General features: G+C 44.9%; 1 protein-coding gene across 1 annotated transcript in view; it reads left to right on the forward strand.

Annotated features, from left to right (window-relative positions):
- Nucleotides 1-470: 470 nt before the first annotated feature.
- The window catches only part of CSRP1 (cysteine and glycine rich protein 1), a 32,857-nt gene continuing 6,050 nt past the window's right edge, over nt 471-27,277 (forward strand). The window contains exons 1-3 of the mRNA XM_053247079.1: nt 471-626; nt 16,118-16,230; nt 27,104-27,272. Of these exons, the coding sequence (XP_053103054.1) occupies nt 16,119-16,230; nt 27,104-27,272 (281 nt within the window). The 5' untranslated portion in view covers nt 471-626; nt 16,118. The remainder of the gene's footprint in view (nt 627-16,117; nt 16,231-27,103; nt 27,273-27,277) is intronic.

Genomic DNA, 27,277 nt, shown 5'->3' on the forward strand with positions numbered 1-27,277 from the left:
CCAGCTTGAGTCCCCCGATGTTGTTGGACTACAATTCCCATCACCCGCAAGCAATGCCATTGTGGCTGGGGGTGATCGGAGATGTAGACCAGCCACTTCTGGGGACCTAAGCTGGAGAACCCCTGCATGAAACCATGGCAGATTCACAGCTCGCAATCCTATGCGTGGGACCGCGGAAGGAAGGAAGACCCACTCTATTCAGTGGGGCTTATTCCCAGTCCCGGGCAAGTGTGCGCAAGGTAAGAAGGAGACTCAGTCCTCTCCCAGTTCCCGCTCTTACTAGCCTTGGCAGGCGGGAGTTGCCGGCCGCTCCTGTGCTGTGTGCAGAGACAGCTTCTGTCCCGCCGTCCATCCGAGGAGCTGCTGCTGCTGGCTGCTGCTGCTTGGGTGGGCGAGCGCCGCCCGCCTTGATTGTTTCCTCAGGAAACATGACATCAGCCCTTTCGTGGTGCGGAGTGCAAAAGAGCACAGCCTGCTCCACCCCGCTTTGGGCTGGCGGGTTGTTGCTCGGGGACACGCCTTTTCCCGGAGAGAACAAAATAAGCCCATCCGGAGTCTTTTGCAGTGGAAACGAGCCCGACGGGAAAAGCCAGACAGACGCAAGGGAAACCAGCACCAGCCGCCGGGTAAGTGCCGGGCCTCTGTCGCTCCTCATCCGGGAAGGCAGGCCAGCCCAGGGCCGGCCGGATCTCTGCGAAATAATCACCGAGGGTTTGTTCTCCCTGGGTTACAAAAACCTCTCCGCGACTGTAGTCAGTTTTAAGATGAGTCTCTAACTTCTGCTACAGATTGAGCCCGCAAAACTTTGTGCTTGCCCAAACACTTAGCATAGGTTGTCCCTAAGCACGTGTGCAGCCAGCCCGGTCCTGTGCATGATTACTCGGAAGTAAGCCCAGTGAGGGCGTGCTCTCGAAGATGCTTGATTGCAGCTCATGAAAGCCCCACAGCTTGGCTAGAGATTCTTTATTTACTTTGTGGATTCTGGTCTTGGTGCATTATGGGATCGGGGCGTAGATGTAACATGGAATAAAGGCAGTATGGCCTTGCATATGAAACTTTGGTGTCGGATTCTTCCTTCTTCCATCCAAAACCTGTTATTAATTCTTTGAGAATACATTTTAAAGATAAGAGCTAAGCTTCATCTTTGTTTGAAATAGGGAGGCACAGAAGTCAATTCTGTTCAGACACATTTCTGGAGCCCTCATGATCCAACAATTCCTTTGCAGCCCCTCACTTGTGTCTGCATATTTCTTGGCTGTAAAGCATATGTGCCTCTCTTTGTCCCTTCCCTACTTTTAAACTTTAGTACCTGCTACTGATGATGTCCTAACAGAGTGGTGTGTTGAAGCCTACAGTGTGGCACACCAATAACTTACTGTACATATGGCAACAGCTATTAGTCTGCTGAAATCTTGTTGGCATTAGATGCTCATTGCTAGGGTTTGTATTAGGTAAGTGTCCTGATCTGCATAACAGAAGCAGCTCTTCCTTTCCTTGATAGAAGCCCTCAGGCTACCTCCTCCATAGCTGTAATTATAAACTGTCAATTTTCTTCCATGTCAGTTCCATCCTGGATTTGCAAGCCTGACTGGAACCTTCCAACTTAGTTGGAGACTAAGTTTCCAAACGAGCTGAATATGCTGGGTACCAGCTGAGCAAGCTTTCTTTGCCATTAGGCATGAGGGATGTGACTAACTTCTGCTAATATGAGGCACGTATGCAATATGGGTGCTGTCCACCCCCCATTGAGGTCAGTAGTGACACTCCCATTCTTTTTAATAGAGCTGAATTATTCCATATGAGGAAAAGATGGGGGGGGCACCAACAACACAAAAACAGTGTTCTTTGTGATGTGAACTAAAGTGCAAAGTGAATTGAAGTGTAAAACCTGCATCTTTTTAATAGGAAAGGGGAAAATACCAGCATTTTGATTAAGGTTTCAGCAAGGCTGTAGATCTTGAGCAGCATCCAAACTAATTGGTCATGACTAAACACCACTGAAATCAGACTTAAGTTATCTGTCTAATTTGTAGACTGCCCCAAACTTCCGTCTCTGTGTGGTTTACAACAACATAAAGCAAATGAAAACAAAAAAAATGAAAACCTTAAAACAATTTAAAACCACAGTCAAGTTTAAAAAGTTGGGTGAAGAAAAGAGAGGCTCTTATTTCAGCAGGGAGTACATTCCAGAGTCTTGGGGCAGCAACAAAGAAGGCCGGTCTCTGTTAGTCAGGATTAACCTGATCCTTAATCTGATGTCATAACGTAGTCTGGATGTTTCCCCACCACCACCACCACCACATTTCCAACAGTAACTTGTGGTGGGGTGGGTTTTTTTTAAGATTTTTAGTTCATCCTATCCTTCAGAGGAAGTACCATCAGTTTTCTTTATTTTTATTACAATTCTAAGAAAAAAATAAAATATTAACAATTGTATTAAAATGTATTATTAACTGTTAAGACAAAAAAAAAGTCTCAACGTTGTTTACATAGGAACTGTGGCTATGAGACTTGTCAGTTTGAAATTAGCTCCATGTACCCAGTAAAGTGCATGATTTTTTATTTTTGTTTAAAAAAAACAGCAAGTCATGTTTGCAGAAGGCCATAAATCCTCTTATCTGCCTTCAGCTGGGCAGGAGTGAACCAAGTTAATAGTGTATTCTGGAAAGGTACTGGATAGAAAGTTGACTGGGGTGTGGCACTGCTGTATGGAACTGCTAGAATCTTGCTTTGCCTAACCTAGGTACCTTTTATCCGAAGAATTTGACAGCTGTTCAGAGAATGTCAATTTATGGCAAAGTGTGCTAGTTGTTTGATAATTGCATGGTGTTCTAGACCAGTGTTTCTCAACCACCAGTCCATGGACTGGTGCCAGTCCATGAGGAGTTGAGTGCCAGTCTCTGCTGGTCCATGAGAAATTAATCCCCCCACCAAACAATTTTGAGCTGGTGAGGGCCACCACTGCTGGGAGTTCTCCAGAGCTAATTTCTAGGCAGGCAGCCCTGGAGAGTTCCCAGTGGCTGTGCCCCCTGGCTTGAAATTGTTTTGGGGGGTGCCTGGGGGTGGGAGGGGTGACCCCTTTACTAACTGCTGGTCTTGGAAACTGTGCACAAAGGATGTACCGGTCCATGACTCCAAAAATGTTGAGAAACACTGTTCTAGACCAAGCTTAAAAGCTCAGCCTTCTGACCACAACTGACTATAACAAGCTCTAGGATTTTGGCAAATAAAAAACACAGAGTTGGACATTAACAATTCTAAGATTCATTAGAATGCTTCAGTTCTGTGTCTCTCTCTATCTATGGACAACTGTCTGGAGCTGTAGGGACATTTGGATAGTGTGGAGAGGATGCCCAAGGCCACATCCTAAATCTGTGTGGACCCTGGACTCTTGGATCCAAATGCTACACTTTAGTAATGGGGCCACACTCTCTCAGCCTGGGTTTTGCGTCTGTAGGGCCAGCTCCAGCTTTTGGGGGCCCTCAGCAAACTGCTGTCCTTGAGCCTCTTTCTGAGTGGGTAGTCTACAAAAGAGTCTCTTAGCATGACCACACAGAGGCTACAGTCACTGATGTGGTTTCAGGGATCAGCCATGGTCACTGGCAGCTGCCTAGAGCCAGCCCTCCTCTTCTGTAACATGAAAAAGGAGTGACCTGCCTAATAATGACCTGTGAGTGACCTGGAACTTTCCCAGACTGGTAGCTTTACTGCTGCAGGAAGTGCCTCAAGTTAAGCCATGTTGAGTACTGCACCAAAGTGCTACTTTTTTAGGCCACACATAATGGCAGTGACTGTGAATCATTGGGAGCAGAGCTGAATTATTTATTTTATTTATATACCGCCTGATATGTGCATCTCTAGGTGGTGCCATTGAATGAACAGCACCTTCTGTTACTGTCCTGACCTCGCTGTAAATGAACTGCCCTCCCCAGCCTAAGTGTAGCGACACTGTTTTCAGTAATGGTTTGGAAAAGCTCCTGCTCTAGGAAGAAACTATATCGGGCAGCAGTGATATAGGAAGATGCTGAAAGGCATCACCTCATACTGCGCAGGAGGCGGCAATGGTAAACCCCTCCTATATGCTTCCAAAAGAAAACCACATGGCTCTGTGGGCGCCAGGAGTCAACTGCACACTTACTTTAGTAGTGTAGTACTTTGGCGGGGCGGGGGGGCTGCTATTACAGCCACTATCCCAGATAGATTTATGATGGCCCTTCTGAGGAGGCACTGGGCAGGCCCCTGTTCCACCCCCATATGCTTACTTCCTTGGGGCTGCTAATTTGGGGCCCTCATAAGTGTGCTTTAAATCCATTTCCTCCCTCTTCTTTTCTTTTTCTGCAGTTCAAAACTAACCCTACAATGAAGGTGAAAGTTGTCCTGTAACTACAGCTGGGGGTTCAAATGATTTTCTTAGGGAGGGCCACTATGATATATTTGGAGGACTTTGGCCTTTACCCTACCCTCTCTAGGAGAGCTGGTCTCACGGTCGCCAATATGAATTGTCCCCTTTGCTAAACAGGGTCTTCCCTGGTTTGTATTTGGATGGTTGATGGGGCTGTAAGGTCATTGTAGAGCATTTGATTTGCATGCAGATGGCCCTAGATTCAATCCCCTCAGGTGGGTCTGGGATAGACTCCTGCCTGAGTCTAACCTTGGAGAGCTGCTACCAATCAGTGTAGACCAGGGCTGCTCATCTTCGGCCCTCCTGCAGATGGTGGCCTACAATTCCCAAAATCCCTGGCTATTGGCCACTGTGGCTGGGGATTATGGGAGCTGTAGTTCAAAAACAGCTGGGAGGCTGAGCAGGCCTGGTGTAGACAGTACTGAGCTAGATGGACCAATGGTCTGACTCAGTCTATAGGAACATGGGAAGCTTTATGCCATCTGGTCTTTACTTTTTCCAGTACTAACCTACCTGGTTTATAAGACACACTGAATCCAGTTAATGTCAATGAGATTATACTGTGTTAAATCCAATTACCTTAACTTGGTTATGGATAGGGATGTTCATTTAATCTCTTATTTTCTGTAGTGCAATATATATCAGATCAGTCTCTCTTACTCCTAAGCTTAAGGGTGTGTAGACTTCCGCTTCACTGAATGTCTCTCTTCTACAGTTATTTACAAAACCTGTTTAACAATGATCAGTGCTCAGTTGAAGCTGATTCCACTTATATTTGACTTGAGGTGGATTTGGGGCATACATCTGACCAGGGACGACAGTATATATGAATATCTTGTAGCTGTGGCTTGGTGGTCTTTCTCTACTTCACATTATTTTCCTGCAAAAAAATAAAAAAGTGTGTGGACTCAAAAGAAGCCACAGCCTTTCCTGTGTCAGCTCCAGCTCCATAATCTGTCACAAGCTTTAAGCTGCTTCTTCTCCCCCATTCTGAGCATTATGACTGAGAAACAGGGCTGGTCCAATAATGGTACTATTGTAGCATTCACTTGGGATCAAAGAAGATGTGACAGAGATCCATTAATAGGATTTCCTGTGTGTGGCTTTAACTACTAAGGCAAGACCAGCTCCTTCAGCTGAACCAATGACATCAGCTGCTGCTTACTACAATGACTGTTACTACAACTATTTATATACCACTTTTCAATCCACAAGTTCTCAGAGTGGTTTAGATAGAAAAGCATAAGATGGTTCTCTGCCCCCAAAAGCTTCACAGTCTAAAAAGAAACACAAGGTAGAAACCAGCAACAGCCACTAGGGCAGGGCTGCTCAGTGTCGGCCTCCAGCTGCTGTTGGACTGCAACTCCTATCATCCCTCACTATTGGCCACTGTGGCTGGGGATGATGGGAGTTGTAGTCCAACAACATCTGGAGGGCCAAAGCTGTGCAGCCTTGCACTCGACGGACACTGTACTGTGTACTGGGACTGAACAGGTCCAGTTGCTCTCCCCACTGCTAAATAGAAAGAATTATCACTTTGAAAAGTGCCTCGTGCTTATTGAGACCACTGCTATGCTCCCTTTTTGTAAAATGTCCCTAGTACTATGAATAGTTATATACTTATTTTTATTATCTGGTCACGGACCATAATAAATTATTCAATTCAATATTTATATACTTATTTTATTTAAAAAATATTTAAAATATTTCTATTCTGCCCAAAACTTGTGTCTCAACAAAAGTTCCCAAAGTGGTTTATATAGCGAGTTAATTAATTAGATGGCTCCCTATCCCAAAGGGCTGCTCAACAACAACACATATTTATATACTGCTTTTCAACAAAAGTTTCCAAAGTGGTTTACATAGAGAAATAATAAATAAGATGGATCCCTGTCCCCAAAGGGCTCACAATCTAAAAACAAATGTAAGATAGACACCAGCAACAATCACTGGAGGTACTGTGCTACGGGTGGAAAGAGCCTTCAGGAGCTCTAGTTGAAGAGAGAACTAGACGGGATGCGTAAATAGTCAGATTGACTGTTGTAGTGTGAAAAATAAGTTCTGATTGGCTCACCGTTCAACCCACATCTGCTGTGGAATAGGGCAATCTGGTCCCTGGCAGAGCTGTCTGTAACCTGTGCTTTGCTATATTAAAACAGTCCTGTCAAGAAGTCCTCGGTGGTGGGATCCTGTCAAATTAATCCATTCCTCCCTGAGTCAATGCTGTCCAAAACAGCACAGTTGTAGAAAACTAAAATTAACAAGCAAGATATTGGGATGCTTAAGAGCCAAACTAACACCTGTTGCTTGAATGAATCTGAGCACAGTCATACAAATTACAAGGCGGAACTTGGCTCAAAGTTAACTGTAAAGAATGCCGGCAAACAACACACTGAAAAGGGAGCAAGGTAAGCTGTACTGCAGCTAAGCCCCAGATTTCTTTCTCAGTTTTCTTCTGCCGGATGGAATTGCCTACACATCACTGTCAAGTGATATGCCTTTGTTTGTCCAGATGCCTGCTTTCTACAGTAGAACAGTGATCTTCTCTGTTTTTCAAGTGAGAGTCCCATGTGAGTAAGAGTCACATCCCATGGTGCTGACCATGGGAGTCAAAAGTACTGTGTGCTTCTCTCTGTGCTGGAAGGGAGGGCCCTTCAAGAGAGATGGAGACTCCTCTCATATGAGCTCTAGCAAGGAAGCACTGGGGAGTGCTACACTTTTCAGCACTTTGGCAGGGGCTCTAGAGGGCTCATTTCCCCTTAAGGCAGCAGCCCTCCTGGTGCTGGGCAAAACACAGCACTGTGCAGTAAGAATGGATGCCTCCGCAAAGTGCCATGGGCATTGTGCAGATTAGTACTTGGCTTTGGCTGAAGCTTCACACAGGCCCAGTAAACAATTAGTCAGGGAGCTGCACTTAAGGTTGATGGGGGCTGCCACTTGGCCCTGCAGTGAAGAACACTGGTACAGAACGAAATAAAACTGGATTCTAGATGACAAGATATTTTTTTAAAAACACATTCCCGAGGTTCACTCTTCTACCCCACTTTCTTCGGTCTTCAAGGGACATTACCCATATCATGTCAAAAGCATGCTGGACAATGAGTTTCTTTAATATGCCTCCCAGTTAACAGTCCAGTGTAAATTTGACTAGCTTTCTGCGTGCTTCTAGTAATTATGGAAATTAATATAGCTTTCTTCTGTAGCTACCTAACAGATCTTTCTCCCCTCTGTGGCTATTAGTTCTCAGGTTCAGTTTCCTCCCGTTCTGTGTACGAGTGCTCTGAACATTATGTAACTTTAACAAATTAAAATCTATACACGTTTGCATTGTGACAATAAGTGATCAAGCAGTTTTGGGGTGGAAAGAAAATGAACTTCAGTCCTTGCACTCTGACTTAAGTGGGATTTGCGGGCAGCATGTGCTTCTCTATCTTCCTTAGCTGCAAAATATAAGATTGTTCCAGCAATCCACTTTCTTTGGAAGTCCAACACTGATGTACTGGACTTCAGAGGAGGAAACTTCTAAAAAAAATGAGGGGACTGTTTAAAAAAAGAAGCTGAAAGGAAAAATCAGGAGGGTCAAATCATTCCAGAAAGCATGGGATTTATTTAAAATCACAATAATAGAAGCTCATTTGGAATGTATGCCAAGAAGCAGGAAAGGTACCACCGAGTTCAGGAGGATGCCAGCATGTCTAACAGGGAAACTATAAAAGGGAAGAAGACTTCTTTCAGAAAATGGAAGTCCTGCCCGAATGAAGAGAACGGGAAGGAGCATAACCTCTGGCAAAAAAAGAGAAAAGCAAGGAGTCAATAAGGGATGCAAAAATAGAATTTGAGGAGCACATAGCTAGAAGTGTCAAGGGGGAAAACAACAACTTATTTAATATATCAGAAGCAGAAACCTGCCAGGGAGGCAGTTGGCCCCTTAGATGATGAGGGTATGAGAGGGATTATTAAGGAGGATATGCAGATTGCAGAGAAGCTGAATGAGTTCTTTGAGTCTGTCTTCATGGCAGAGGATACTGACCATATAGGCTCTCCGAAACTGAGCTTCTCAGGCTTGTAGGATGAAAAACTGGGCCAATTTGAGGTGACAAGAGAGGATGTTCTAAACTGTCTTGAAAAACTAAAAGTTAACAGACCACCAGGACCAGATGGCATCCACCCATGAGTCTTGAAGGAACTCAAAAGTGAAATTGCAGATCTCCTAGCAAAACTATGTAACTTGTCCCTACAATCAGGCTCTGTACCAGAGGGCTGGAAGGTAGCCAATGTGACTCCAATATTCAAGAAGGGATCCGGGGGGATCCAGGAGATTACAGGTCTGTAAGTTTAACTTTGGTGCCAGGTACATTGATGGAAAGCATATTTAAGGACAAAATTGTTAAACATATAGAAGAATGGGCCTTCTGAAGGAGAACCAGCATGGCTTCTACAAGGGAAAGTCTAACCTATTCTTCGAGAGTGTCAAAAGGTATGCGGTTAAAGGTGTTCTGGTTGATACTTGGACTTCCAAAAAGCTTTTGACAGAGTTGCCCACCAAAGGCTCTTGAGTAAACTTATCAGTCAGGGGATAAGGGGACAGGTTCATGTGTGGATTGGGAACTGGTTGAAGGAGAGGAAACAGTGGGTGGGAATAAATGGACAGTTTTCACAATGGAGGTAGGTAAGAAGTGGGGTCCCCTAGGGATCTGTACTGGGACCAGTGCTCTTTAACTTGTTCATAAATGATCTAGAACACATCAGCTCAAGTTTGCCCTGCTCAGCTGTTTTTGGACTACAACTCCCATAATCTCCAGCCACAGCGACCAATAGCAAGGGATTATGGGAGTTGTAGGCCAATATCTGCAGGAGGGCCAAAGTTGAGCAGCCCTAAAGTGGCCAAATTTGCAAATGATATGAAATTATTTAGTGTAGTGAAATCTAAAATGGATTGTGAGGAGCTCCAAAAGGATCTCTCCAAACCGGGTGAGTGGGTGACAAAATGGCGGATGCGATTCAATGTAAGCAAGTGTAAAGTGATACATATTGGGGCAAAAACCCCTAACTTCACATATACGCTGATGAGATCTGAGCTATCAGTGACTGACCAGGAGAGGAATCTTTGGGTTGTGGTGGACACAGCTCATTAAAAGTGTCGACTCAATTTGTGGTAGCTGTGAAAAAGCCCAGTTCCATGCTTGGAATCATTAGGAAGGGGACCAAGAATAAAACTGCTAATATTAGAATGCCCTTATACAAAACTGTGGTGTGGCCACCCTTGGATACTGCGTACAGTTCTGGTCATCACACTTAAAGAAGAATACTGTAGAACTGGAAAAGGTGCAGAAGAGGGCAACCAAGATGATCAGAGGTTTGGAACACCTTCCTTATGAGGCAAGGCTACAGCATCTGGGGCTCTTTAGTTTAGAAAAGAGGTGACTTTGGGGAGACATGGTAGAGGTGTATAAAATTATGCATGGAGTAGAGAGAGTGGACATAGATAAATTGTTCTCGCCCTCTCACAACACTAGAACCAGGGGCCATCCCATGGAACTGAAGATTTGGAAATTTAGGACCAACAAAAGGAAGTACTTTTTCACACAGCGCCTAATAAATCTGAAGAATTGTTTGCCATGGGATGTGGTGATGGCGACTAGCTTGGACGGCTTTAAAAGGGGCTTAGACTAATTCATGGAGGACAGGTTTATCAGTGGCTACTAGTCTGGTGGCTATAGGCCACCTCCAGCCACAGAGAAACAATGCCTCTCAATACCAGTTGCAGGTGAGCAACAGCAAGAGAGAAAACATGCCCTCACCTCTTTCTTGTGGGCTTTCCAGAGGCATCTGGTGGGCCACTGTGTGAAACAGGATGCTGGACCTCATAGGCCTTGTGCCTGATCCAGCAGGGCTGTTCTTGTTCTTTCCATGTCTATGATACTGTGAACTGGGTGTTGAAGGACACCAGGTGTATGTTGCAGCTGGCAAGGGTATTGGCAAGTAAATTAGCCCCAGGTATGTTGCACTGAATGTCACCTTAAGTGGCACAGTGGGGAAATGCTTGACAGACTGGCAGATGGTTGCCAATTCAAATCTCCACTGGTATGCTCCCCAAACTATGGGAAACACCTCTATTGGGCAGCAGTGATACAGGAAGATGCTGAAAGGCATCATCTCATCTGTGCAGGAGGAGGCAATGGTAAACCCCTCCTGTATTCTTCCAAAGAAAATCACAGGGCTCTGTGGGCGCCAGGAGCCGGAATTGACTTGACGGCACACTTTACCTTTTTTATGTCACACTGAGACATAACCTGTTGACCAGCTATAGGATACAAGAGATGCTGTTGAAGAATTATGCAATAGCAGAGAAGTCTGTTACATTTGTACACGTGATACACAAGATGACATGTTTGTACTTTGCTCCAAAGTCATGTCAAATTACCACTTTTTCTAAAATGGATACACACTGGGGCTACTACCGGGCAGGAGTGGGGAAGGCTTGCCAAACCTTGCCTTCCCCCCAGACAATCGTTGGTTAGTGGGTGGGAGCGCAGAGCGTGCTCCCACATAATCAGCCCCGTTCCATGCAGCATGGAGCAGGGTGGATGGATCTGAGAACAGGACTCATTGTCCAGCCTCCCTGAATCCCACAATGCACCGTGCAATGCACTGGGGGATACCCCCAGGAGACTGGCACTCTAGGCACCTGTCTCTGTGTCGGCTGGGAGTAAACATAGCCCCAGCAGACAACTGAGCAGTTAGCTTGGGTTAAGAGAGTGTGTGCTCCCTTAACCTTGCATAACAGCCGGGTTTGAAAGTGACGCTAGGTGGTGCTGCCCCACTGGGATAGGGCCAGATCCCAGCGGTTGGTTCCCACGTGCAGCCTAACTCGGGCTGAGTGTCCCTAGCCCGGGTTAGGCTCCGCATGAGAACAACCTCACTCTCTTGTTGCTGATCTGCATATATTGAAAGATATGTGTTTAAGGAATATACTTATTTGGAGCATTCTGTATCCTGTTCTTCAGCCCAAAGACTCCCAAAGTGATTATTAGCGACAACGTTGAAATGCAATACAAACAGAGCAGAGAACACGTTCAGGTGTCCTACAGAGCTAGGATTGAGTCTTGCTTTTGTGTGGTATTCCCTAGTCTTGGGTGCACACACTCTCCCCTCACCTTCATGCACAAGGGAGGAATTTTTCATCTGATCCTGACTTGGAACAAGATAGGATATGTTGTGAAATCTGAATCTGGTGATGCTTATTCTGCCAGAGTTTGCATATACAACAGGATCTGAAGCTGGGATCCTGGTTACGTGCAAACATTGGCCAGAATAGGCCAGAATTGCCTGATTTATGCTGCAACAGATCTTGGCTTATTCTGATCCTGGCTTAGAAGAATTGCTTCACTCCTTATGCACAAAGGGGAGGAGAAATGTGCATGTCCAAAACTAGGTGATCAGTCCTGGCTTCATGTAATGTCTGAATCAGACATAATCTTGTTAACAACCAGTCAAATTGTTTAATAAAACCATAAGTAGCACAAAAAAGAGAACTTCCCAGTTTGCATACAATATTAGAGCAGCTGTTTAGTGTTCAGCAGTTTTATTTCCCAGGTTTTCTACTGGTGTTGATGCAGTGAGCCCGGCTCACAGATGATATTTAAAGTAAACATTTTGACCTTCAAGTTCAACTTAGAAAAATGAACTAAGGATTGTTTGCTTAAGATATTTCCTGTCCTTAGCAAAATCTCTGACTGGCAGTCTTGATTAACGAATGGAAAGTTTCGGATGCATCTGACTCACATTTACTGCAGTCATTTTTAATTACACTGAGCCCATAGTAGTGTCTTCAGTTCAGGTGTTTCCCATCTGTCAGAAGTCTGTAGATTGCTTCCTTCTACTGAGTGCCTTGCAGGCTTTTCCGGAGGGAACTTTCCTTCCTCCAAAAAAACAACAACTGGCAGTTGGTTGATACTCAGGTGGCCCTATTTGTGCTAACATTCAGAGCACACTTGGCCATCTTTCTGAGGTTTTCTTCCCCCGCCCCTGAATATGCACAGAATGTAATGGCTTTGATCAACTCTGTTGAGTTGATCCAGTCTCAACTTGGAACCACTCAATCCTTTGAACTGTGCCTCAACTTGTCTCTGTTCTTGTGCATGTGAGTCCTGATTCATTATTAAACTATCTGGCTATTTTTCTCTCTGGTTAGTGGTGATGGGTAAGAAAAGCAAACTCTTTAAGATTCTGCTTGTTCCATGAATTTATATTATATAAGTGTACCTCCATTGCCCAGGCAACTCTTCCATGCTTCAGAAGATTACCTTGTGGTGTCAGGAGATGCTCCAGGATGCCAATTGTCACGTTGGACCAATTTTGGACCAAGAGTAGCACATCTTGGCAGTGCTACTGCATTTTCATGGCAGCTTGCCATGAAAATGTTATCGATACAGGTATTAAAGGTGCAAGGACCCTATTCTCCTTTGCACACCCTATTATCCTTTGCACCACTGTTCCCTCTAACAAGGATTCCCAGATGTTGTTGACTACAACTCCCAGAATCCCCAGCCAAAAGCCATTGCAGCTGGGGATGCTGGGAGCTGTAGTGAACAACATCTGGGAATCCCTGTTGGATGGAGTGCTGCTTTGCATATCTGATTATTCTAGCTCTAGTCTAGAACATATGGAGATCATGTTCCATCTGTGCTACCTGCAGCAGCTGAATTAATTTAGCAACTGCAGGTCATTACTATTGCACATCTGAAACAGTTCTTCAGAGCCACTCCTTCCTATTGAAAGCCTGAGCTGGCCTGGCCTCTCTTCTGTGAAGATTACTGGGCTCATGCTCCAGAAGAAAGAAATGAGACTCTCTGAGCCACATATCTCCTTTTAAGGCAATCCAAGGCTCCCAGCTGCTGGAATGACTTGGCTGAGAGGGAGGGATTCAGAACACGGAAAAGCTAGTTTGCAGGATATGGAGGAGGGAACGTTGTGATGAGATAGACGGCTGAAGTAAACATCCAAATGGGGTCACCCAGACCACAAAACAGCCGTCCCATCTCACTTGCAGCAAATCTCCCATCTTTATTCCAGACTATGCTGTTCATTTTAAATGGGAATCTCCTGAACTGGGGATTTCCAGTCTTCAACTGCAACAACCTGTAGCTCAGCTAGAGCTCTTAAGTCTGGGTGATTTGCCCTTGGGTCAGTATGGGGAGGGGTATCTAAGAACAACATTAAATTAGGCTAACTGGGTGTAAAGGAAGATAAAGCTTTTGCACCTTGAACAGGTGAGAGGGAGTTCTGCAGGCACAGCTTGTCCTGTGAAGAGGGGAATGTTACCGCTGAGGATATGGGACCAGGACACTTCCTTTGCTCACATGCACCTTCCTGTCAATTTAAGCTCAGCTAGCTCAAGGGTGGCCAACCTGAAATTCTTCAGCTGTTGTTGGACTACATCTCCCATCACCCTGAGCCACAATTTGTTGTGACTGGGGATTATGAGAGGCTTGGGCTGGCCACCCTTTAGCTAGAGTGGCTCTTTGTCATGTCCCTCAGGATCTGATTTGTGCTTGGCTGGAGCTCAGGAAAGGGTCTTCTCTGTAACAGCACACAGGTTCTGGCACTCCCTTCCCAGGTGATCCATTGTGACCCTTTCTTGAGGGCCTTTTGCCGCTCTGTAAAGACTCTCCTCTTCAGTCCAGCTTTTAACCAGCTTGATTCCACTGCTGCTTTTCATTGCTATTTACAGTGATATTGGTACCATTTTATTTGGCTTTTTTTAAAAAAAAAATTATTGCTGTTTTCATGATTCCTTGTGTTGCTATTAGCCACCTTGGGTGCATATATTGTGCAAGTGTGAGATAGCGATGTAGTCAATAAAAATTTGCTGAAGTTCCCCTTCTATGCAACTGTTCAGGCTATTAAAGGACGCCTGATCGCCTGTGCATCTGATCACCCCACTTGAGTACACCCAAATTGTTTCATTTAAACATTTGTGCACAGTGTTGCCACTTTTCTGTTTGATAGATTACCTTTAACAACTGCATGGTGTTCAGAAATTTAGTATGTATGTTTCCTGGTATGGAAGTCCAGTATGATGGGCGGGGGTTGGGGAAGCTTCACTTGAATTTTGGCCTATCATGCAATAGTTACAGTCACGGAAACCTTTCCAGGAAAAAAGTAGAGAAAGCATGAGATGAGCCAGGAATGGCTTCTTCCATCTCTTTCCCCACCCAGTTCCCCTTCATATGCTCTCCTTCCTCACCTGTGATGCATTACTTGGAGACCTGCTTGCTACAACAGTCAGGAGAGGGGAGGAGGGTGTCTTGTGGTAGTAAACATGAATTGTCCCCTTTGCTAAGCAGGGTCCATCCTGGTTTGCATTTGAATGGGAGACTACATGTGAACACTGCAAGATATTCTCCTTAGGGAATGGGGCCACTCTGGGAATGGCGCCTTTATGCTTGCAGGCAGAAGGTCCCAAGTTCCCTGACATCTCCAAGATAGGGCCGAGATAGACTCCTGCCTGCAACCTTGGAGAAGCCGCTGCCAGTCTGTGTAGATAATGCTGAGCTAGATTGACCAATGGTCTGACTCGGTATGAGGCAGCTTCCTGTGTTCCTGTGAGGGTGGGCAAAAGGGATGGATAGAAGGACTGAGTGGTAGAAGCCATGGCCATCTTGTCTGTTGCATCACTTAACATTTTAAAGGCAGCATGTGACTCTCTAGTTGCAGTGGTGTATACTTCCCTCCTATTTTTCATTCTAAAATTGTGGGAGGCATGAGTCTTGGGCCTCCATAGAAATTGGCAACTTCAAACAGAATGTGACATTCCTGCAGCTCATGTAAAGCAGTAAGAGAGAGTCTCCAGGGTGAAGCTCTATGAAGCTTTTGTCTAGTGAATGTATCTTGTGGGCAGAGCAGAAGCATTATAGGCATGTGGTGCTCTTAATTATCATACCATCCATTTCTTCACTCCCCAACATTCCTAGAGTAGAAGCTGGAAATGGAAGGCAAGGAGCCAAGTGAAGGGAGCTGCTGACCCCTGAGACCAAGCGTGATACTAATGCAACTCCAAATCTCCTCAGCAATCCACTACTGTCAATGATAGATGCCCCTGTCTCTGTCATGGATAAGGCAGGCTGAGATTTGTCCTGTCAACAAGTAATGCTGCTAGCTCAGAGCTTCTCAAACTTAGGTCCCCAGATGTTGCTGGACTTCAGCTCCCACAATCCCCAGCCGCAGTGGCCAAAGGGATTATGCAATTTGAAGTACAACATCTGGGGACCCAAGTTTGAGAATCCTTGTACTAACTTAAAGATGTCGTTATCTCCAGTCAAGTGCAACCATGCAACCTGCCATCCGATCCAGTGATGATCTTTGCATATGTGTACTACAAATGCACCCAGAACAATGCAGGAACAAAAAGGCAAAAGAGAGGAGAAGGAAACCAAGATGGAGAGACAAGCAGGGCCAATGGTGTGGACATAATTTTATTTCTAGCCATTTGTAAGCAGTTTCTAGCAAACACTGTAGCCTGTGCTATAGGAGTATGGCATTGCTTGAGGCATCATGCAAGGCAAACCTTTATCTCTTCCCAGGAAAAAGATCTTGCAGGATAATTTCTGGGACTTGCCCACTTGGCGATTGGTGCTTGATTTCAGTGGAGTTTCTTTTCTTGGTTTTAATTTGTTTTCTGGCAGTTACATTTTTTCCCATTCTTATTTGCAGGATGCCAAACTGGGGTGGAGGAAAAAAGTGTGGTGTCTGCCAGAAGACGGTGTACTTTGCTGAGGAAGTACAATGCGAAGGCAACAGTTTCCACAAATCCTGCTTCTTGTGCAGTGAGTATAGCAGCGTCTCTGCTTTTCAGTTCACATAGGTGTGGGCAGGCCTAGGCCCCCTCCTGCCACCATGGCAAACTGCCTTTGGGGTTCCTTGGATGCTAGTGAGGAGCGGGCATGGGCAACTTGATATCTGGCTGAGTGCTTACAATATAGGGTGGGGTAGGCTCTATAGCTCTATGGCTTTCCAGCTGTTGCTGAACTACAACTCCCATCATCCCTAGCCACAATGATTTTAGCTGGAGATGATGGGAGTTGTAGTTCAACAACAGCTGGAGAGTCAAAGTCGTCTACCCATGATAGAGAGGCATAACAAGGTTGCTCTTGCTTTCCTGCAAAGAAGTCCTTTGGTAAGGGGGAAGAAAGGATGGAATGCTGGTGAAGGGGATCTGCATAGCATTTGGAGAGCAAAATTCCCTGAGGATCTGGAATTGTTTGAACTCTACAGATTTTTTGGGGGGGGAAGAAAGACATCTGTGCAAAGATCTTCTTTACCTGTTAGATTCTTAGGATATCTACATGGATTCCTAAGACCACATCTAGTGTGAGATGAACCAGAATGAAAAGGGTGCTCCACACTGACAGACTGAACTTGAATTTTCACTTGAGTCAATAATTTATTTTCATACTCTTTGACTATGCAGTGACTTAAAACCCTTTTGTTCTTGGTGAGAGTTACACTGGTCAGTCAAGTGTTCTGTTACCTTTGTGTGCTTTCATAATATGCTTAGCTAAAAGGCATACTTGTGTCACACCTTTACTTTTCAACAGCATTGTTTGAAGTGGTTATGTAAACTGTATACAAGGATTAAACTGCTGACATTTCTCTCAGCTCTGCATCCATGTTGAGAAGAGCGGTAGCACTTATCCCATATTCCCTTGCATTGAGTGCATGAGTATAGACCAGGGATTCCTGATCTTTGATCCCAGATGTTGCTGGACTACATGATCCATTATCCTTTTGGCCATTGTTGCTGGGGATGATGGGACTTGTAGTCCAACAACATTGGGGAATCCAAGGTTGGAAACCCCTGGTGTAGAGGTTGTGCCTTTTGAAAGAGCTTTTTACCCAGCACAGTAGTAGATGTTACTCTTCCTGAACTGTCTTCTAAGCATCCTAAGAGGAACAACAGTAAAATATGAACTCTCCAGCCTTTATAGGCACATTCAGCTTAAATGTACCCTTAAATTAAGAACAAACTGGATTTGTCATTTTTCCTATAATGAGCAAGCTAGATTTGTCATTTTTCCTGTTTTGTCTGTCTAGTAATGCCTGACTACCCAAGTAGAAATTTTGCATTGCCTAGAGTTGATTTTCTGACTACTTGTAGATTGCTGATATCACCTGAATGACAGTCAGGAAATCTACCTGATTTCCCATGACCTTCTGCTCCCAAACAAAAGTCGTGAATTAGGAAGTTGCACATTACAAGTCATAGGAGAGTGTCTGGAAGTTTGTTTGGGCATTTCACATGCAAAATATGCAGATGTGTTGGTTGCAGTCAAATTCAGATCTCCGCACCGGTCCCCTTGATTATCATGCAGTCAGATTTGTAGATGACTAATGGCCAGAGATACTAAGAAATATTTTTTATTTCCTATAGGAAGGGCCAAGCAAGGTTACTGTTATTACCTTTTCACTGGAACAGTGATGTTGGTAGACTTATGGGAGCATGCTTTTAAGTTTCATAGAACTTGATCAGGAAGGAAGTAATAAGCTTTTGAGTAACACAAAACACTCTCTCCCCCCACCACACCCCGGCCTACTATTAACTGTACTAGACAATCCTAGCCAACTCAATAAATATAGCTAAATCATTTTAGGTCCAATATTTTAAGAAACGCCCAGCTGGATCATGCCCAAAGCCCATCCAGTCCAGCATCCTGCTTTTTTTCAGCCAAGCTTTTTAATCTGACTATGGTTTTCAATTGTTTTATCTAAACCACCCAGAGACAGAATTTTGGGGTGGTCTACAAATTTGAGAAATAAATAAAATTTTAAAATCCCAATAAAATATAGTAAAGCAGCAGCAACAAAATCAGAATAGGCACAGCCATCTATCTATATATTCTCCTAATCCTAAACATATCCATCGCTAATCCCTCATGAGAGCAACTGCCTGGGCGATAGCGATGGGGATGGGAGACAATGGCGGTGGTGGGTTGGCACTGCCGCCGTTTGGACGGAGGAGGCGGCGGCGGGCCAGCCTGGCCCTGGCCCAGCCACCAGGAGGAGGTGGCGGGAGGAGGCGGCGGGCCAGCCTGGCCCGGCTGCTGGGAGGAGGGGGTGGGAAGAGGTAATGGGCCAGCTTTCTGGCTGGCCCACAAGCCAGAAAATGTGGAGTGGGGGGAGAGAGGACACCATCCAGCCTGCCAGAAAGTGTGGGGTGGGGGAGGGGGGAGAAGCAAGCAGGGCAGGGAGCAGCTGGTTGGCCGGCTAGCTAGAAAGCCAGGCATGCTGGTGTGGTGGTGGTGGGGAACAGTGGTGGTGGGTGGGCTGGTTGGAGGCGTAGATGCTCTGCGCCCGGCCCAGCTAGTAAACATTAATAGTTAAATACAGAGGCATTAGCGGAATCAAACTCAAAAATCTAAGGGAAGTCCTGCTGAAATAGACAAATCTTCAGCTTACACTTAAAACTAAAGAGGGAGGAGTAAGCCAGAGATCAGGAGCCAGGCAGCTCCAGAGAACTGGGGCCACCACAGAGAAGGCTCAAGTATGTGTCACCACCAAATGTGCCTCACGTCAACTTTTTGGATCAGGCCACAAACCATATATCCTGCTTGCCAACTTCCACCCCTAAGTTAATCACAGGACATCAGGTAAAACAGAGAGGGGATGAACTACTACAGTGACTAGGGCAATAGGTGGCGATCCCAGTAAACATGACTTCTGTAAGTGTTTGGGGTCCATATGAAGTTGTGGAAAGAACTGGCAAGGGCAGGAGGGAAAAGATGCCACTGAAGAGGTACTTCAGTCCATGATTAGAAGGATGCTTGTGCCTGGTTTATGCAATGCCTAGCAGCATAAGCATCTTCATCGATATAGGAGCGCATTTTCCTCCCTCAAAGACAAATATGCATTCCAGCCACCATTCATCCTAATATCCTACAGCAGGGCTTGACAAATTCCAGGTCCCAGGGAGCCATGGCACCTAGACTAGGATATTCAAAAGCATCGTTATTTAATAAAATCTTTTTGTCCCAGGCTTTACGTAAGAACAGCCCTGCTGGATTAGGTCCAGTATTTTAAGAAAAGCCCAGCTGGATCATGCCCAAAGCCCATCCATTCCAGCATCCTGTTTCACATAGTGGCCCACCAGATGCCTATAAAAAGCCCACAGGCAAGAGGTATTTACATGCCCTCTCTCCTGCGGTTGCTCCCCTGCAACTGATATTGAGAAGCATCATGTCTCTGAGGCTGGCAGTGGCCCACAGCCACCACGCTGGGGGCTTTATTTGTCCCCTCTGTTCTCAGTATGTTACTTGCAAAGGCGATAAAGAGAAACCAGTTTAACCTTCCCTTCTACCATGTCAGTCACCAAGCCAGGTAATTTTGTCAAGTGTCCATTGTCCAGCGTCTAAATTTTTGGGCTGGCTCCTAGATCCAAAGAAAATCTGTCCAGGCCTGTCCTACAGACTTGGATTCTGTAGTTGGAGTAAAAGAGGATGGCTGAGGCAAGATCAGAGCTGGGGCCAAAAGGAATAGACTCGTTTTTTAGCCCCTCATAGCTGCAAAGTAATTGCAACATGAAAGCAGCCTTCAAAGAGAGACTTTATGGTGACAGCCGGCAGCATAAAATCCTGTCACACTCAAGTGCAACAGTTTTGGAAGGCGGAGAGACCTTCCTCTTTGCCTGAAGAAGAATGTCTTACCCTTAAAGAATGCAAAAACAAAACAGAGTACTCCCCTAAGGAATGCCAGAGTAGGAACAGTAGCAGCAGGCTCTATACCTTGCAGCTAAATATGGGACTCTTAAGACTCAACTTCCCATCCTTATTACCAAATATGGTGCTTTTCTTCCCTCACTGACTTGGAAGAATTAACAGCAGGAGGAGCAAGATGTATAGCCATGAAAGGAGGCATGTTAGAAGTCGGAACACTCTTTTCAAGCAGAAATAGCTAACACTTCTGTAACTGCCCTGGAATTGGATTTGGTGCTCATGCAGCACACATAGCTTCTAAATTACTACCATTTAGGCCACCGTCACTTCAAGAAGCATGTCTTATTGGGTAGCTAAGCCCAATTTTAAGGGAGGATGGCTTTGATCAGATATTATTATTATTATGGTGATTCCAGTGTCTCCATTTCTTCAGCTTATGTGTACAAATATTTGAGACACCACTGCCAAATTCCTTACAAAAATGCTAATCTGTTCCTTCGAATTCAAGCCTTCAGTTCTAGGTTTCTGGTGCAGAGATTACATTACTCATGAGCTCAGAAAGCTAAAAAAGGTTAGGCTTGCGAGGGGCTTGGTTTTTGGTTTTTTGCACTTTGTTAAACAGCTGTTTAGAAGAATCTGGTGTTTGTTTTTGCTGTAATCCAAGCCCACCACTTATTTACTCTTCTGTCTTCTACAGTTGAGTCACTGATGAACTATGTTCTCTGTCCTAATCAGTGAAACAGGAACCGATTCAGTGCTGGTGTGTTCTCATTACAATCCAGGGCAATCGTGGTCTGTTCTCAGTAATCATTCAGGAAGCTGGTGCACTTGAAAGTTTGTTTTCCTCTGTAGAGAAGTCATGATTTTGAATCTTACATTAAGTCATTCAACGTTAATAAGGGCCAAACAGCTATCTTCTCCTTCTCCCTACTCCCTTCATTTTAGGCATGCAATTGCTGTTTTTGCTAAAACCTCTAATAATAATCATCTATATTAGTAATTGATCAAGATTACCAATACAGATTCTAGCTGAATTTTATGAACTGCTCCCTACCCAACCCAAAAGGTAGTTTGCTGCAGCTTGAAATCCCTTGTTTGAATTGAATCATTTACTGAGTACTGTACACAGCTTTGCATACCAATTAATAGGGAGGAAGTGTCAGCGTTTTATACGTAAATGACACAACAGTATAATCCTATCCCCTCTTGCTTCACACTTCTAGCATTGTTTGTGGTTTGGCAGCCCTTCAGTTGATACTTGTAATATAGCCTTTGGCTCTCTGTTGTATATATGGTGCGATATTTGGGTCCTCTGGTTCCCCATGACTGGAAATATCATAAAGACCAACTCAGGCATGACAACAAACATATTGTGAATTTCCATTTTTGTTTTTATCTAAAACTTATAGATGGGGAAGAAGCACTTAAAATTCTGCCCAATAGAAGCTGTCATTAGTTTCGAAAAGGCTACTCTCTCTTGTATGCAAGTTGCAAGAGACTTGGAAAGTATGTACACCCAAGGCCACAGGATGGGAGGAGAGCTGGTCTTGTGGTAGCAAGCATGACTTGTCCCCTTAGCTAAGCAGGGTCCACCCTGGTTACAAATGAATGGGAGACTAGAAGTGTGAGCGCTGTAAGATATTCCCCTCAGGGGATGGAGCTGCTCTGGGAAGAGCAGAAGGTCCCAAGTTCCCTCCCTGGCAGCATCTCCAAGATAGGGCTGAGAGAGATTCCTGCCTGCAACCTTGGAGAAGCCACTGCCAGTCTGTAAAGACAGTACTGAGCTAGACAAACCAATGGTCTGACTCAGTATATGGCAGCTTCCTATGTTCCTATGATTTGGTCGATGGCCATGCCATGAAGCAATTTTTACATGTCACTTGACTTATCAGTCCCTCCATCTGAACATATATTTGAGACTTGTTGCTAGACTGCTGTGAAGGTAGCCCTTATTTCCAGTGGAGCTGTAGGTGGAAGTGGATAGTGGGCCTCCCAATCACATGAGGGTGAGCAGGGCCTACTAACCCACACACCTTTCCCTATTTTCATTCATACGTACAGGGCCTACTAACCCACACACACACTCATGCAGTGGAGTTTGCTTATGTGTGATGCTGTAATTCTATAATTTGTAAGATTTTTTGTTTGTAAGAATGAAGGGTTTTTTCTGGGGGAACTTTTTCACATGTGTACCTCTTTCTTTGTACCATAAACCAATGTTTCTTAACCTTGGGTCCCCAGATGTTGTTGGACTACAACTCCCATCATCCCTGTCCACAAAAGCCATGGCTGTGGATGATGGGAATTGTAGTCCAACATTTGGAGACCCATGGTTAAGAAACCCTGCCATCGACCATTTTAAGATGTGGATTTTTAAGTAAACCCTAACCCATAATCCATGAAGGCACTCCCCTCAACTTGCGTGGAGTAAGTGGATTACCAGTCCACGCTGTGAGGCTGTTCTCACGACCTCGCTGGGGAAGGCAGGTGGAGAGGCAAGCTCCTGCCTGTCTCCCCACACACGATCTCTTTGCCTACCTCATCTCTGCTGCTTACCCATGATCGGTGCCGTGGCAAGTGGCAAAGCTGGCAGCGAGGAAGACATCCTCTGGCATCCCACAATGCATTGCATCAGGAGCGCGGTGCACTGGGTGATCCCCCTGCGGCCGAGCTGTCTTGCTGTCCAACTGTGTGCACGCTCGGGCTGCAGGCCCAAACTGAGGTAGAAGGGCACACTCGCACCCTTCTACCTCAGTAATAGCCTGGATAAAATTCTTGGGCTACTGGCGGGGCAGCACCGGGATTGGGCCCAATCCCGATGCTACACATGAGCCCCCCTACCTGGGCAGAGCTCTGCAAATAAACTAATTTTTTTCTAAAATGGGCAAACGCCTGGCAGAAAAGGCGTCTTTTCCACATCTCAGTGCTGCTGCTGGCTACAGGCCATGCTCTAGAATATCCATTTGATGTGCCATATCCCAGAATTGGAAATAAACAACAAGTGTGGACATAAGCATTCGAGACCTTAAGATATCATGCTCGGTTACTACCAAACCAGACATGTTGGGGCAGCCTCCTTAGGTCTGTTTCATTCACATATTAAGCAAGGATGGTAATTTCTAGTTTGTAGAACTACACACATGGCTAAGAAGAGTTACCTTCTTCCCTAATTTACTTTGCCACACTGTTTCTTCAGGCACTCCCACCCTGCCTCACATCTGGTATAACAATTGGACCCACTCATGTTGTGCTTTTATACGTGAATTGGGGCAGTTATGAGCAACAGATGTAGCTTCTCCATCTCTAGTTTGGTACTTACTTCGGATCTAAGAGGTTTGATAGTAAACACAGATGCCAGAGGTTGGTACACATTAAAAGCTTGGAGTGCGCTAAAAGGGTAGCATATCTTTACTTCAGATGTCTCTCTCTGCAGTAGGAGCCATGGCTTCCAGCTGCTAAACTGCAGAACAGCTGTTGCCCTTGGTCAACAATAAGGAAGGACCGTTCCTTCTGCACTTTCAGAGATTAGCAGGCCACTATAAAACATCAGACACATCTCCCTTCACTTGCTAGAGTTTAGCTTATTCAGAAGCTAAGCAACACTGCATATATGAGATTCTCAGAGGGAGGATACGAGACACTAGAGAAATCAGCAGACCCATACTGTATAAACAAAGATGGAAGAACCACTCGTAAAAACAAAAGATAAACAAACATGGGATGCTGTATAGAGCAGCCAAACAAGAACAAAAGCTTTTTATTAAGACAAAAACAACAAACACCAGCTGGCTCAAGAGCCTGGATATTAAATTCCCAGCTCTAACAGGCAGGTCCTCTCCACACATCACAAGTTTAGAAGTCAAGTCTGTTTCACATAGGCTGGAATTGCAATATTACCTAGAAAAGGGCTGCTGAACTTGCTCTGCTAAAACAATCTCACATAGGACTTTCTACAAAAAAGATATGACACATTCTGGGATGCACAGAAAAAATGCATGGCTTAGAACTACAAGTGTATTTGTAGGTTTAGTTGCAAATTCGTTGCTGTTGCCACAAGATGTGGTGATGGCCAACAGCCTGGATGGCATTAAGAGGGGTTTAGATAAATTCATGGAGGAAAGGTCTAGCAATGGCTACTAGTCTGAGGTGGCTACCAGCCACCTCCAACCTCAGAGGCAAGATGCCTCTAAATACCAGATGCAGGGGACTAGCACTAGGGTGAAAAGACCCCACAAGTCTTTAGGGACTTTAAAAAAGTTATCAGATGGGCGGGGGGCTCTTAATTCAATAACTAATTTAATAATTGTTATTCCACTAATTTTATTATTGTAAGCTGCCATGAAGACAAGGGGAGGAGAGCTTGGCGAGGAGAGCTGGTCTTGTGGTACCGTGTTTCCCCGAAAGTAAGACCTAACCCGAAAGTAAGACCTAGCAGTAATTTCTGATGTACCGCTAATTATAAGCCCTCCCCTGAAAATAAGACCTACCCGAAAATAAGACCTACCTGAAAATAAGCCCTAGTGCATTTTTTGGGCCTAAAATTAATATAAGACACTGTCTTATTTTCGGGGAAACACAAATAACTTTTGATTAAGGTCAAGAACACAGCAAACTGAGGTGTCATGTCTGAGTAACAGTTGATGGACTAAAAGGACACTGAGTAGAAGGGTAGCAGCCAGCTATTCAAACTAGAACTTTTTTGAACTTCAATAAAAATAAGACCTACCCGAAAATAAGCCCTAGTGCATTTTTTGGGCCTAAAATTAATATAAGACACTGTCTTATTTTCGGGGAAACACGGTAGCAAGCATGACTTGTCCCCTTAGTTAAGCAGGGTCTGCCCTGGTTGCATATGAATGGGAGACTAGAAGTGTGAGCACTGCAAGATATTCCCCTTAGGATGGAGCTGCTCTGGGAAAAGTATCTAGGTTCCAAGTTCCCTCCCTGGCATCTCCAAGATAGGACAAGATTTTTTTGTTGAACCAACAAACTACCAAAGCATACAGTACGTTGCCAAAGCACAATTATATACAAAGTGGTTGTTTGTACATCATATATCTACAAAGATTTACACACAAGGATTTGGAAACCCACAAGGTTATGAAGTATATGCAGGTAGTACTGTAACTCGGGGGTGGGGGATTTCAAGGCACATCAGGTAATCAGGGGGGGGGGGTTACGTCCAACGTCCATTTCCACAATTTGTCCCATTACTGTTTAGAAGAGATACTCTTGTCTTTTTGCACATAACCATACAAACTTTTCCAGAAGAGATTTACTGTCTCATCTGTGTGAACCTCTTGGTCGCGTCTTCCCTCCCTATTCCTATGCAGGAGCATTGCATAAATGACATACAGGTTAGTAACCTGATTACGAGAAGGGGAACGTTCCAATTCCCTAGTATGAGGACACCTGTTCCGTCCCGTTTCCTTGAAGGTTTCTTTCTGGGACCTCGAAAGGAGGTTCTATCGCTCAAACCCGTGGTTAGTTCTTCCCAAGTCTGTTTTTTCCAAATCAGGTCACTCTAACAGCTTGCTTACTCCCTGCCACACTCTTTTGGCTACCACACACTCTTTTAAGAAATGTGAGTGGGTTTCCCTGAATGTTTTGCCTAGCTCACTAGCTTTGTGTTTGCAGGTGATTTTAGGGCACTCTTGCTGGTCCTCTGGGAGCCATGGCTTAGCCGCATTAAGTGGCAGTACTTGGTATAAGCGCCACCTTGTTTCCCATAAATGGAAAGGGACTTTTTTCTCCTTAAAGAGAACAATAGGGTGATCGGGTTGCAACAAGTACTGTGAAGTGCGGTGTTTGTAGCGTTTACGTTCTAAATCAGGTTTTAAGAAACCCACTTCTAGAATCTCTCCATAAATTGTTTTCCTTAGCTGCTTAACTGAGGAGGATCCTTTAAATAGATCCGGTTCAACCTTCCATTTTTTAAGTGTGACTAACAAATCTCTCAAGTAGTCTGGGTGTTCTATTTCTAATACTTGTGTGATATTACCATTGAAAGATCCTTAGGGCCCATTTCCATCATGCTATGCCCCATGCTGACTTGCGCCAATGCAGAGCAAAAAGCGAGACCCAGGTTTTTTGCAGGAGGTTGGACATATTATGGACATTCACGAAAATCCAGTTTCCAAAATTGTAGGACATGAATTCAGTTACAAAATAGGGTTGCAGGGCAGGTAGGGCTAGGCCTCCCCGCTCAGCCTCCTTAAATGCTACCGCATGGGCCAAAGGGAAGGACGCTGTGAGCCATACTAGACAGAAGATCTGGCTTTCAACTCTCCGAAGGAGATCGAGCAGGGGAGGATAGACTATCAATAGGGCTGAGAGAGACTCCTGCCTGCAACCTTGGACAAGCTGCCAGTCTGTGAATACAATACTGAGCTAGGTAGACCAATGGTCTGACTCAGTATATAGTAGCTTCATATGTTCCTAAGACACTTGGTGCAAGTTAGCAGGATATAACTTTTAAAAAATAATGTGGGAGATCAGTGACCAGGATCTACTGCATTTTTTGTTTTGTTTTACTAATTATCAGGCACACAAAATTGCACAGAAGACTGAGGCCATGATGTTGAGGAAGGAAGTTAACCCTCCCTCCTCCCATATAATTTCCCCAATCTGAATGCTCCTTTGTGGAACTAACATCAGCTTCAAGGATGAGACTTTAGACTGGGGAAATGGCATGGGAGGAAAGGGTTAACTCCTTCCTCAGTGCCACAGGCCCAGTCTTCAAAGCAACCAGCTAGGGCTGCTAATCAGTTTCTGTGTTTTTTTTAAAAGGCCCTTCTTCAGACTTGAGGAGATCCTGATTACAAATCTGCTTCACATCTAGTTTGACCCCAATTCACTTGGTATTTGCAGATATGTTAATGGCCTTAACGAAATCTCCACAGTTGTCTATTTAGGAAGAAGTTCTGGGACTTACGCTCTTAAATGATGTTTGCTTATGTTTCCCTTCCTCTCCCTTCTCCCATTCCTGCAGTGGTTTGTAAAAAGAACTTGGACAGCACCACTGTGGCTGTGCATGGAGAGGAGATCTATTGCAAGTCATGCTACGGGAAGAAGTATGGACCAAAAGGCTATGGATATGGCCAGGGAGCAGGGACCTTGAGCATGGACAAGGGAGAAGGCCTGGGAATCAAACATGATGAGTGAG

Source organism: Hemicordylus capensis, chromosome 4 (genome assembly GCF_027244095.1).
Source record: "Hemicordylus capensis ecotype Gifberg chromosome 4, rHemCap1.1.pri, whole genome shotgun sequence".
NCBI lineage: Eukaryota > Metazoa > Chordata > Lepidosauria > Squamata > Cordylidae > Hemicordylus > Hemicordylus capensis.